Consider the following 13996-nt stretch of genomic DNA (forward strand, 5'->3'; position numbering starts at 1 on the left):
CACCTGTAAATAGGCCATGAAGGCTGTGAGCCCCACATGGTCATGGACTGTGACCATCCTGATTATCCTCTATCTATAACAGTGCTTGACACATAGTAAGCACTTAAGAAATATCACTAGAATTATTATTTCATCTGATAGTTTGGTAAAGAGAAACTCAGCCCAACCTGGCAGGCAGGGTGTGGACACCTTCTGATAAGCAGATTCCTGTCTCACTCAGAGCACTGTTCAAGTGCAGTCATAAAATCACTTCCCATGTGGAGTTTGGGTGGACAAGTCCAAAGAAGCTGCCAACTCTGATTTCATGAGGAATCGGAGCCATCCACAGTCACTGCCAGAGGAATATTTTCCAGAAAATGTGGGGAGATCGGTCCGGGCCTCCATCCCATCTGAGAAGCAGCATGGCTTAGTGGATAGAGCACAGGTAGGAGTTAGAAAGACCTGGGTTCTAATCTTGGCTCTGCCACTTGTCTGTTGGGTGAATTGTACAATTCACTTCTCTGTGCCTCAGTTACCTCATCTGTAAAATGGGGATGAGTGTGAGCCCCATATGGGACAGGAACTGTGTCCAACCTGATTAACTTGTATCTACGATAGCACTTAGAACAGTGCTTGGTACATGGTAAGTGCTTAACAAGCACTATTATTAGTAGTAGTAGTAGTAACTCACCTGCTGGCCTCAGCGAGCCTAGAGGGAACATTGGTATTGTCCACATCTTCCGGGTGGAGACCATGAGCTGGGCAAGGCATGTGGGGAAGATCCAGAAGGGATTGGAGAATGTCAAGACTCCTTGGACCAGACCAACCCATCTGGATTTCAGCCACAATGAGAGTATCAGGCTAGCCACAGATGTCGTAGTGGACAGGGGCCTAGAATCTTACTGGGAGGTCCTGGGTGAAGAAGGAGAAGTGGACTTCCTGTCATCATCAGAAGCTTGTTACATTCAGGAGAACACCAGCCAGCCAAACGGTGCTCCCCAATCTCCAGGAGGAGAGGGGCTGGACCTTTGGGAGAGTGATGCTGGCTTTCTCTAGTTGGGCACATACTTCTCCCAGTTCTTGGGGGGTGTGGAGCCAGATTTGGGGGATGCTGGGAAGCCATATCTGAAGGAGAAGTCCAGCGTCACAGTGTATTTCCAAACTGACCGGAACAGCAACATCAGAGACCTTATCCGCCGCTGCAGAGGGGAAAACCAATCAGGTACAGAATAATAATAATAACAGTAATTATAGTATTTGTTAAGGGCTTACTATATGTTATATAGCTAAACAGCTATGTATATATAGCTATAATTCTGCTTATCTATTCTGATGGTATTGACACCTGTCTACTGGTTTGGTTTTGTTGTCTGCCTCCCCCTTCTAGACTGTGAGCCCATTGTTGGGTAGTGACTGTCTCTATGTTGCTGATTTGTACTGTCCAAGTGCTTAGTACAGTGCTCTGCACACAGTAAGTGCTCAATAAATCCGATTGAATGAATGCTAAGAACTGTACTTATCACTCGGGGAGATTAAAGCAAATAGGGTTGGATACAGTCTCTGTCCCATAAGGGGCTCACAGTCTCAATTCCCATTTTACAGTTGAAGGGAATGAGGCACAGAGAAGTCAAATGAGTTGCCCAAGGTCACATAGCAGACAAGTGGCAGAGCAGGGGTTAGAACCCATGACCTTCTGATTCTCGGGCCCATGCTCTATCCACTACGCCATGCTGCTTCTCGAAGAAGCCTCTGAGCTCCTTCTCTTGGAGATGGCTGAGAATTCAGACTCGGACCAGGGTTGGAGGAGGTGTCCCAGAAGCAGTACGGCCTGGTAGATGGAGCCAGGACCTGGGAGTCAGAGGACCTGGGTTCTGATCCCAGCTCTGCCACTTGTCTCTGCTGTGGAACCTTGGGTGAGGCACCGCACTTCTCTGAGCTTCAGTTCCCTCATCTGCAAAATGGGGATTCAGTACCTGTTCTCCCTCCTAATTAGACTGCGAGCCCCATGTATACCTGATTATCTACCACTCAATGGTATTTATTGAATGCTTACTATGTGCAGAACTCTGTATTAAGCTACAGAGTCCAGGGAGAGGGTTCTGTTCACCTGAGGGAAACCTGGGTTCTAATCCTGATTCCATCACCTGCTTGCTTTGTGACCTTGGGCGAGAAGCAGCATGGTCTAGTAATAAGTGGTTGTCCTGGGAGTGAGAGGACAAGAGCTCTGATCCCAGCTTCGCCACTTGTCTGCTGTATGATCCTGGGTGAGAAACAGCGTAGTCTAGTGGCTAGACCCCGGGGCTGGGAGTGAGAGAACCCACGATCTGTGTACCTTGAACGGCTCTCCACCAGCTAAGGAATTTGAACTGAATGGACCAGTTTACCAAGTCGATGAATCTGAGATGGAGTTAAACCTTACAGTGGTGGGTCTTTTACTTTCACAGAGCCAATGACATCAATCAATCATATTTATTGAGTGTTATGCTGTGCAGAGCACTGTACTAAGTAAGCACTTGGGAGAGGACACTATAACAATATTAACAGACACATTCCCTGCAGAGTGAGCTTACAGCCTAGAGGGGGAGACAGACATTAATGTAAATAAATAAATTCTGGATATGGACATAAGTGCTGTGGGGCTGGGCGGGGGGAGGAGGGATGAATAAAAGGAGAATGTCAGGGTTAGGTAGAAGTGTAGAAGGAAGTGGAAGAAAAGGAAAAGAGGGCTTAGTCAAGGAAGGCCTCTTGTAGATGTGCCTTCCTTAAGGCTTAGAAGCAGGGAAGAGTAATTGTTTGTCAGAAATGAAGAGGGAGGGCATTCCAGGCCAGAGGCAGGACATGAGCAAGAGGTCAGCAGCAAGATAGATGAGATCCAGGTACAATGAGTAGCTTGGCATTAGAGGAGCAAAGTGTGCAGATTACAGTAGGAGAGTAGAGAGGTGAGGCACCAGGGGGCAAGGTGATCGAGTGATTTGAAACCGATGATGGGGAGTTTCTGTTTGATGGATGGGCAACCACAGGAGGTTCTGACTAGTGGGGAGACATGGACTAAGCAGTTTTGTAAAAAAAAATGATCTGGGCAGCAGAGTGAAGTATGGCCGGGAGTGGGGGAGAGACAGAAGGCAGGGAGGTCAGCAAGGAGGCTGATACAGAATCAAGGTGGGATAGGATAAGTGCTTGGATTAATGTGGTAGCAAAGATGATGCAGAGAGTGGAGGGCAGATAGGGGAAACAAGGGCATCTTTCAATATTTTAAGACTGTAAACTCACTAGAGACAGTGAATGTGTCTGGAAATTCTGCTATACTGTCTTCTCCCAAGCACTTAGTACAGTGCTCTGCACAAAGCAAGCATTCCTTAAATACCACTGATTGATTGATTGATTGATTGATTTCAAGCCACTAAAATGATTTCATCCAATCCAAAGTATTCCCTGAGAAGAGGTTGGAGAAATACACAATGTACCAGTGGTTTCTTGGAAGGGGAAATGGGGGCCTTTGAATAATAATAATATTTGTGACATTTGTTTAGCTTTTACTATGTGTCAGGCACTGTAGTAAGCACTGGGGTAGACACAAGTAAATTGGGTTAGACACAGTCCCTGTCTCACGTAGGGCTCACAGTCTTCATCCCCATTTTACAGATGAGGGAACTGAGGCCCAGAGAAGTGAAGTGACATGCCCACGGCCACAGAGCAGAGAAGTGGCAGAGCCAAGATTAGAACCTAAAGTCATTCTGACTACCAACCCCGGGCTCTAGCCACTAGGCATGTTGCTTCTCATCACCTCATTGCCTCCTGGATCTACTCTTACTTATAGCCCTAATGAAGGCCCAGGGTTTGCAAAGACACTTGGATGATTGACTTTTTTGAACCTAACAATGTAGATCCTTTTCTTTCCACTCATTCTTCAGCATGCCATTATTTTACTCAAATTCACCCTTCATCTGCGTTCCTCATTTTAGGGAGGTAAAATAAAGGGGGAAAGGAGGCATTTTAGGGTTCTTTTAAAGCACATCTCCAAGAGACCTTCCCTGAATAAGCTTTCATAGAACCTGGGGAAATGGGGGAATTTAATGGCTCATTTAAGGCACATTTCCTCCAAGAGGCCTTCCCTGACTAAGCCCTCATTTCCGTTATTCCCACTCCATTCCCCGTCACCCTGACTTGTTCCCTTTATTCACCCCCACCCTCAGCCCCACAGCACTTTGGTCCATATCTGTAATTTATCTGTATTCATGTTGGTCCCCCCCCTCCAGACTGTAAGCTCAATGGGGCAGGTAACGTGTCTACCAATTCTGTTGTATTGCACTCTCCCAAGTGGTTAGTAAAGTGCTCTGCACACAGTAGGCACTAACTAAATACCATTGATTGACTGGGTCTTAAATTGAAACCCTGGGACTTGGACAAGGTCACATGATGTTTTCTCATTGCTGCCAACAACCCAATGGTGGGGAACCGATTCTGAGCCCCAAGTAGGACTGACACTTTGAGGTGATTGTCTTCAATCAGTCTATCAATAGTACTTACTGAGCGCTTAGTGTATGTAGAGCTCTGTATTTCATGCTTGGGAGAGAACAAAATACAGAGTTGGTAGACACGTTCCAGGCAATCAATCAATGATATTTATTGAGTGCTTACTGTGGGCAGAGCATTATACTAAGAGCTTGGGAAAGCACAATAGAACAGAGTTGCTAGACAGGTTCACTGGCCACAGGGAGCTTACAGTGTAGAGGGGGAGACAGATATTAGCATAAATCAATAAATTACTATGTGCATAAATGAAGTGAATTGTTAAGTGCTTACTATGTGCCAAGCACTGTTCTAAGCCCTGAGGTAGATACAAGGTTGTCAGGTTGCCCACATGGGGCTCACAGTCTGGATCCCCATTTTACAGATGAGGTAACTGAGGCACAGATAAATTAAGTGACTTGCTCAAAATCACACAGCTGACAAGTGGCAGAGGCAGGATTAGAACCTATGATCTCTGACTCCCAAACCCGTGCTCTTTCCACTAAGCCATGCTGCTTCTTAAGTGCTGTGGGACTGAGGGAGGGGTGAATAAAGGGTGGAAATCCAAGTGCAAGAGTGATGCAGAAGAAAATCTTCTATCTTCTCCAATTCTTGGTGCAGCTTTTAGGCACAAAGAAAGTGCTTAATAAACACCATCACCATTATACACACCTTTCTTCTCTTACAAGCACATGAGACAGTTATGGAGAGTAGGAAAACACACACACACACACACACACACATCCCTTCCCTACTCCCTTCTCCCCCTCTTTCCCTGTAGCAGTTGCTCATCTTTAACTCCATTTCTTCCCTCTGCTTATAAGGTATTTTAGTGTCCATCTCTCCAACTAGGGTGGTCTCTGATATATGAGGTTTTTAGATCAGGCTTACTCTCACAAATTCTACACATTGAAGGGCAGAAAAACACTTCTTACCTTCAAAATCCAAGTCATTGGATTTTTTGGCCTCAGTTAGTGGCATTATTTGTTGGTTCGGGCCCTTCTCTCCCTTCTTCCCCTCCACATGACCACTAAGGACATTGAAACAGGATTGAGATTCTCTGAAATCTTGGTGAAACTGCCCTCTTCCCACCATCCCCCTCTCTTTGGCAAGTAGGAGTCTGGTGAGGGTAGTGGGGAGAGGGGAAGTAACCTTGTTTCTGATAAAGAAAAGCAGTGTGGCCTAATAGACAGAGCCCGGGTCTGGGAATCAGAAGAACCTGGGTTCTAATCCCGGCTTTGCCAATTACTTGCTGTATGACCTTGGGCAAGTCACTTCAGTTCTCTGGGTCTCTATTTCCTCAACTGGAAAATGGGGATTCCTCTTACCAAAACTGTGAGTTACATGTGGGACAGGGACTGTGTCCAGCCAAATTAACTTGTACCCAGCACTTAGTACATTGCTTGACACATAGTAGGTGCTTAATACCATTGAAAAAGAAAAAAAGATAAACACCCTGCCTTGTCCTGATCCAGGCGCTGGCCATCTTGATGGATGAGTTCATGGACATTGAGATCTTCTGTCATGTGCTGGAGGCAGCCAATAAGCGGAGTGTGTTTGTCTACATCCTTCTCAACCAAAGTGGAGTGAAGCTGTTCAGTGAGACGTGAAGCAAGGCAGAGACCCTGCACTTTCACCTCACGGTGGGTATGGCAGTCTGAAGCTGCTGGGGTCTGTCCCTAATCCTGGGCCTGACACTTCCACTTGTTTTTAATGGTATTCATTAAGTGCTTACTATGTGCCAAGCACTATGTTACACACTGGGAAACATACAAGCTCATCACATTGGACACAGTCCCTGTCCTATATGGGGCTCACAGTCTTCATTCCTATTCTACAGATGAGGTAACTGAGGCCCAGAGAAGTGAAGTGACTTGTCCAAGGTCATATAGCACAGAAGTGACAGAGTAGCCATTAGAACCCAGGTCCTTCTGACTCCCAAGCCCAGGCTCTATCAGCTTTCTCCCTCCAGCTTATTCCTATGTCCCAGTTTGTGTGTTTCATTCTTCTCAAGTACGTGACTTTAAGAGAGCAGTTTGGCCCAGTGGATAGAACAAGGATATGGGAGTCAGAAGGATCTGGGTTCAGCGCACATCCAATTTCCAGTGAAATCTCTTCTGAAATTCACAGGAAATGATCCTGGAATCCCTTTTTTCTCTCTGGCACTACATTTCTGCAGAGGCAAGAAGTGTCAGGACTGATGCTGAGGGATAAAAGTAGCATGGCCTAGTGGAACGGAACCAGGCCTGTAGGTCAAAGGACCTGGGTTCTAATACTGCTCTGTCACTTACCTGCTCTGACTTTGAGCAAGTCTTTTCACTTCTCCGTGACTCAGTTTCCTCATCTGTAAAATTGGATTCAATACCTTTCTCTCTCCTACTTAGACTGTGAGCTCCATGAGGAACAGGGACTGTGTCTGATCTAATTAACTTGTATCTACCCTAATGCTTAGTTCAGGGCTTGGCACATAGTGATAAGGGCTCAATATGTTATTATTCTTTTCATCATCATTATTATGCAGCATGGCCTAATGGGAAGAACATGGTCCTGGATCTGCTGTGTGACCTTGGGCAAGTTACTTCACTTCTCTGGGCATCAGGTCCTTCATCTGTAAAATGTAAATTAATTCTGTGATCCCTGGGAGGGACAGAGACTGTGTACAATCTGATTATCTTGTATCTACCACAGCTTTTAGTACAGTGCCTGGAACATAGTAAGTGCTTAACAAATACATTAAAAATAAATTGTCACAATACCCTAATGACAAATGGAAACGCTTTGATCTGCTTTGGTCTTAGGGAGGCACTGTGGCCTAGTGGAAAGACCACAGATCAGGAGTCAGAAGACCTGGGTTCTAGTCCTAGCTCTGCCGCTGGCCTGCTGCATGGCCTTGGTCAAGTCACTTGCCCTCTCTGGACCTCAGCTTCTTCATCTGTAAAATGGGAATAAGTTACCTGCTCTCCCTTTCCCCTAAAAAATGTGAGTTATTTCATAGGGGATCAGGAACTATCCAATCTGATTATCCAACCTCTACCACAGAACTTTGCACATATAGAGCACTGAATAAATGCCATTGTTAATTAATGATGCTCATTTCTCTCCAGTCATTTTTCATCTGTTTCCATCAGTGATATAGGACTTTTGTGTAAATGTATTACTCAATACTGCTGAATGGTTTTGTGATCTTTCATGGACATGGATTATGCAAAAAAGTATGATTAAATAGTAGTAAGAGGCACAATGGATTGAGTCCATAAATATTCATTATATGGAGAACCAAATATATTCATCTCACCTTTGCTATTGCATGTAATAAACTAGACATAGTCCTAATAAATTAGATGTTTGAATAACTTCAAAGGTCTATTTAATATTGTATTATTCCCGGGATACTAAATGGAAACAAATGGTTGTTTATTCAAGATACGCCAACAGGATAATCAGTATGGCTCATTTTCACTGGGGAACTGGCATTTAATTGGAAAATGGGTTTTTCTGAATGCAATAGCATTCTCCCCTCAACTTCTCCATTCGCATTCCTAGAGCCCAAATCTTGTGAAAATCATTCCACTAGAGAACCTCACTGTGCCTCGTTCTCGCCTGTCCTGCCATCACCCCCCGGCCCACGTCCTCCCCCTGACCTGGAATGCCCTCCCTCCACACATCCATCCATCATCCATCAATTGTATTTATTGAGCACTTATTGTGTGCAGAGCACTGTAATAAGCGCTTGGGAAGTACAAGTTGGCAACATATAGAGACAGTCCCTACCCAACGCTAGCTCTCTCCCTCCCTTCAAAGCCCTACTGAGAGCTCACCTTCTCCAGGAGGCCTTCCCAGACTGAGCGTCCTCCTTCCTCTCCCCCTCATCCCCCTCCCCATGCCCCCGCCTTACTTCCTTCCCCTCCCCACAGCACCTGTATATATATATGTATATATGTTTGTACGTATTTATTACTCTATTTATTTTACTTGTATATATTTATTCTATTTATTTTATGTTGTTAATATGTTTTGTTTTGTTGTCTGTCTTCCCCTTCTAGGCTGTGAGCCCACTGTTGGGTAGGGACCATCTCTATATGTTGCCAACTTGTACTTCCCAAGTGCTTAGTACAGTGCTCTGAACACAGTAAGTGCTCAATAAGTATGACTGAATAAATGAATGAACCAGATGACAAGAAGGGCACAACTTAATAATCAGCGCAGCCTAGGGGTCAGAAGGACCTGGGTTCCAGTTCCGGCTCCACCACTCATCTGCTATTTTACCTTGGGCAAGTCATTTCACTTCTCTGGGCCTCAGTTCCCTCACCTGTAAAATAGGGATGAAGACTGTGAGCACAAGACTGTGAGGGACAGGGACTGTGTTCAGCCCAATTTGCTTATATCCACCCCAGTGCTTGGTACAGTGCCTGGCACAGCATAAGGGCTTAAAAATACCTTTATCATTATTATTATTATTATTATTATTACAATTTCTAGGGCTTGGTCCTGCTTAATGATGATCTTCCATGCTTTCCCCACAAAGGGCACGAGAATTCAAAGGATGAGCCCAGAGAGTTGGGATACCTGGAATCAGATCCCTGGGCCAGACCCCTAACTTGATAAAGAGTCAGTAATGAGAGCACTACTGAATCAATCAATCAATAGCATTTATTAAGCACTTAATATGTGTGGAGCACTGTACCAAGTGCTTGAGAGAATACAATACAAGAGAATTAGCAAACGTGCTCCCTGCCCATAATGAGTTTACAGTCTGGAGGGGGAGATACACAGGTCATGACCGACATGGGGCTTGCAGTCATAATCCCCATTTTACAGAAGAGGGATCCTAAGGCTCAGAGAAGTGAAGTGACTTGCCCAAGTTCACAAAGCAGTCAAGTGGTGGAACTGGGATTAGAACTCAGATCCTCTGACTCCCTGGACCATGTTGTTTTCATCGGGTCAAGCTGCATCTTGAGATTAGAGATTGAAGAAAAGTGTCCTAGAAAATAGACAAGAAAGATAGTCTAGAAAAATCTAATGGAGAGAGAGACAGTAGAGAAGAAAGAGGGATAACAATGATAATAATTGTGGCATTTGTTTGTTTGTTGCTTTCTATGGGCTAAGCACTGTAACAAGTGGTGGTGTAGATAATCAGGTCCCATGTGGGGCTCACAGTTTTAGTAGGAGGGAGAACAGAAATTTAGAAATTGACAGAATTGGAGAAAGTCTAAACACCATGCCAATCTCGTTCACTTCAAGTTTATCCTTTCCTGCCTTAACTCTGCCCTCTCCTCTGCCAGACAAAACTATTTCTCCTCCCTTATTGACACCCATGCCCATCATCCCCGTCAGCTCTTCCGTACATTTAACTCCCTTCTCAGGCCCTCTGTTCCTCCCCCTCCTCCTTCCCTCACCCCCATCGATCTGGCCTCCTACTTCATTAATGAAATTAAATCCATCAGGTCGGAGCTTCCCAAAGTCATTCCCCTGCCTTCTCCAATGCCCCGGCTCTCAACCCTCTCCGCTACTCTCCCATCCTTCCCAGCAGTATCCTCAGATGAGATCTCCTCCCTCATCTCAAGTGCTACTCCGGCCACCTGTGCTTTTGACCCCATTCCCTCTCATCTTATGAAATCTCTCACTTCGTCCCTTCTCCCCTCCTTAACTTCCATTTTCAACTGCTCACTCTCCACTGGTTCCTTCCCCTCTGCTTTCAAACATGCCCACATCTCTCCCATCCTAAAAAAACCTTCTCTTGACCCCACCTCACCTTCTAGTTATCGCCCTAGCTCCCTCCTACCATTCCTTTCCAAACTCCTTGAACGAGTCATCTACACACGCTGCCTCAAATTCCTCAATGCCAACTCTCTCCTCGACCCCCTCCAATCTGGCTTCTGTCCCCTACATTCCACAGAAACTGTCCTCTCAAAGGTCACCAATGACCTCCTGCTTGCAAAATCCTATGGCTCCTACCCTATCCTAATCCTCCTCGACTGCTCAGCTGCCTTTGACACTGTGGACCACTCCCTTCTCCTCAACATGCTATCCAACCTTGGCTTCACAGACTCTGTCCTCTCCTGGTTCTCCTCTTGTCTCTCCGGCTGTTCATTCTCAGTCTCATTTGTGGGCTCCTCCTCTCCCTCCCATCCCCTTACTGTAGGGGTTCCTCAAGGGTCAGTTCTTGGTCCCCTTCTGATCTCTATCTACACTCACTCCCTTGGTGAACTCATTCGCTCCCACAGCTTCAACTATCAACTCTACTCTGATGACACCCAAATCTACATCTCTGCCCCTGCTCTCCCTGTCTCCCTCCAGGCTTGTATCTCCTCCTGCCTTCAGGACATCTCCATCTGGATGTCTGCCTGCCATCTTAAACTCAACATGTCCAAGACTGAACTCCTTATCTCCCCTCCCAAATCCTGCCCTTTCCCTGACTTTCCCATCACTGTTGATGGCACTACCATCCTTCCCGCCTCACAAGCCCGCAAACTTGGTGTCATCCTCGACTCCGCTCTTTCGTTCACCCCTCACATCCAATCCGTCACCAAATCCTGCCGGTCTCACCTCCGCAACATCACCAAGATCCGCCCTTTCCTCTCCATCCAAACTGCTACTCTACTCGTTCAGTCTCTCATCCTATCCCGACTGGATTACTGCATCAGCCTCCTCTCCAATCTCCCATCCTCCTGTCTCTCCCCACTTCAATCCATACTTCATGCTGCTGCCTGGATCGTCTTTGTGCAGAAATGTTCTGGGCATGTTACTTCTCTCCTCAAAAATCTCCAGTGGCTACCAATCAACCTACACATCAGGCAAAAACTTCTCACCATCGGCTTCAAGGCTCTCCATCACCTCACCCCCTCCTACCTCACCTCCCTTCTCTCCTTCTACAGCCCAGCCCGCACCCTCCGCTCCTCTGCCGCTAATCTCGTCACTGTGCCTCACTCTCGCCTGTCCCACCGTCGGCCCCCACCCACATCCTCCCCCTGGCGTGGAATGCCCTCCCTCCGCACATCCGCCAAGCTAGCTCTCTTCCTCCCTTCAGAGCCCTACTGAGAGTTCACCTCCTCCAGGAGGCCTTCCCAGATTGAGCCCCCTCCTTCCTCTCCCCCTCATCCCCCTCCCCATCCCCCCCGCCTTACCTCCTTCCCCTCCCCACAGCACCTGTATATATGTATATATGTTTGTACATATTTATTACTCTATTTATTTTACTTGTACATATTTATTCTATTTTTTTAATTTGGTTTATATGTTTTGTTTTGTTGTCTGTCTCCCCCTTCTAGACTGTGAGCCTGCTGTTGGGTATGGACCATCTCTATATGTTGCCAACTTGTACTTCCCAAATGCTTAGTACAGTGCTCTGCACACAGTAAGCACTCAATAAATACGATTGAATGAATGATTGAATGAATGACTCCCCATTTAGCAGATGAGGGACCTGAGGCTCAGAGAAGTGAAGGGACATGCCTAAGATCACACAGCAGACAAGTGGCGGAGGAAGGATTAGAACCCAGGTTCTCTGACTACCAGGCCCAGGCTTTTTTCACGAGGCCATGCTGCTTCCCCAACTTTTTGAGAGAATTTCTGATGTAACACGGATCAGAAGGTCCATATTAAGAGTTTCCTCCCCTAAGCCTCTGGGTCCAACTCTCTGAGGCCCAATCATTCATTCATTCATTCAGTCATATTTATTGAGCGCTTACTATATGCAGATCACTGTACTAAGTGGTTGGGAAGTACAAGTAGGCAACGTATAGAGACAGTCCCTACCCAACAATGGGCTCACAGTCTAGAAGGGGGAGACAGACAACAAAACAAAACATGTAGAAAGGTGTCAAAATCATCAGAACAAATAGAATTAAATCTATATGCACATCACTAACAAATTAAATAGAATAGTAAATATGTACAAGTAAAATGAATAAGAGTAATAAATCTGTACAAACATAAATACAAGTACTGCAGGGAGGGGAAGGAGGTAGGGCGGGAGGGATGGGGAGGAGGAGAGGAAAAGTGGGGCTCAGTCTGGGAAGGTCTCCTGGAGGAGGTGAGCTCTCAGTAGGGCTTTGAAGGGAGGAAGGGAGCTAGCTTGGCGGATGTGTGGAGGGAGGGCATTCCAGGCCACAGGAAGGATGTGGGTTGGGGGTCGACAGTGGGACAGTTGAGAATGAGGTACAGTGAGGAGGTTAGCGGCAGAGGAGTGGAGGGTGTGGGCTGGGCTGTAGAAGGAGAGAAGGGAGGTGAGGTAGGAGAGGGCGAGGTGATGGAGAGCCTTGAAGCCGAGAGTGAGGAGTTTTTGCTTGATTCGTAGGTTGACAGGCAGCCACTGGAGATTTTTGAGGAGGCGAGTAACACGCCCAGAGCGTTTCTGCACAGAGATAATTGGGGCAGCAGAGTGAAGTATAGACTGAAGTGGGGAGAGACAGGAGGATGGGAGATCAGAGAGGAGGCTGATGCAATAATTCAGTCGGGATAGGATGAGAGATTGAACCAGTAAGGTAGCGGTTTAGATGGGGAGGAAAAGGTAGATCTTAGCGATGTTGTGGAGGTGAGACCAGTAGGTTTTGGTGACAGATTGGATGTGAGGGGTGAACGAGAGAGCGGAGTCTAGGATGACACCGAGGTTATAGGCTTGAGAGATGGGAAGGATGGTAGTGCCGTCTGCAGTAAGGGGAAAGTCATGGAGAGGGAAGGGTTTGGGAGGGAAGATGGAGTTCAGTCTTGGACATGTTGAATTTTTGATGGCAGGCAGACATCCAGATGGAGATGTCCTGAAGGCAGGAGGAGATACAAGCCTGGAGGGAGGGAGGGAGAGAGAGCAGGGACAGAGATGCAGATTTGGGTGTCATCAGCGTAGAGATGATAGTTAAAGCCGTGGGAGTGAATGAGTTCACCAAGGGAGTGAGTGTAGATAGAGAACAGAAGGGGACCGCGAACTGTCAACCGTGAACTCCAGTTGGTCAGCTTCCGCACAGAGTTTCCTTCTCACACAGTCTGTGGAGCGTGAAGGTCCCCTGTCCTGCTGCATCCATTTCTCTGAAACCTGGCTGGTCAGTTTCCCCAGGGGCTTTCTCCTCCCTCAATGTCTGTGGACCATAGCAGCCCCCTGACCTGCTGGGTCCAGGACTCTGATTCCCAGCTGGCCAGCAACTCCAGCTGATCAGCTCCCCGCAGGGCTTCCTCCCCACCCAGCACCTGTGGATGGTGGGCCCCTCTGACTGCCATGTCTGGTCAGGGCTCAGTCAGCCCTCGTTTGGATTGGTGGCCCCCTCTAGGGCACAGGCCGGATGGTCTACCAAGACACACTGAGGAACCCTGACCGGCTGACCGCAGAGACCTGGGACAGTGCTCACCCCACCCTGCTCATAGCAGAGATGAAGGACAATGCCTCCCAGCTCTACTCATGACAGGTGCCCAGGACAGTGCTCGCCCAGCTCTGCTCACAGTAGGGGCCTGGGACAGTATTATCCCAGCCTGGCTGGGTGAATGTGGCAAGTCACTTCATTTCTCTGTGCCTCAGTTC

The 13996-nt window shown here is 47.0% G+C and overlaps 1 protein-coding gene across 1 annotated transcript; it reads left to right on the forward strand.

The window, feature by feature from the left end:
• The first annotated feature begins 732 nt into the window (after positions 1-732).
• LOC119941717 (protein FAM83A-like) lies at positions 733-6098 on the forward strand. The gene is given in 3 exon segments (XM_038762217.1): positions 733-1201; positions 2332-2402; positions 5964-6098. Coding segments are annotated over 3 exon segments (675 nt in total).
• Positions 6099-13996: the final 7898 nt, after the last annotated feature.

The sequence above is a fragment of the Tachyglossus aculeatus genome, chromosome 2, assembly GCF_015852505.1.
Source record: "Tachyglossus aculeatus isolate mTacAcu1 chromosome 2, mTacAcu1.pri, whole genome shotgun sequence".
NCBI lineage: Eukaryota > Metazoa > Chordata > Mammalia > Monotremata > Tachyglossidae > Tachyglossus > Tachyglossus aculeatus.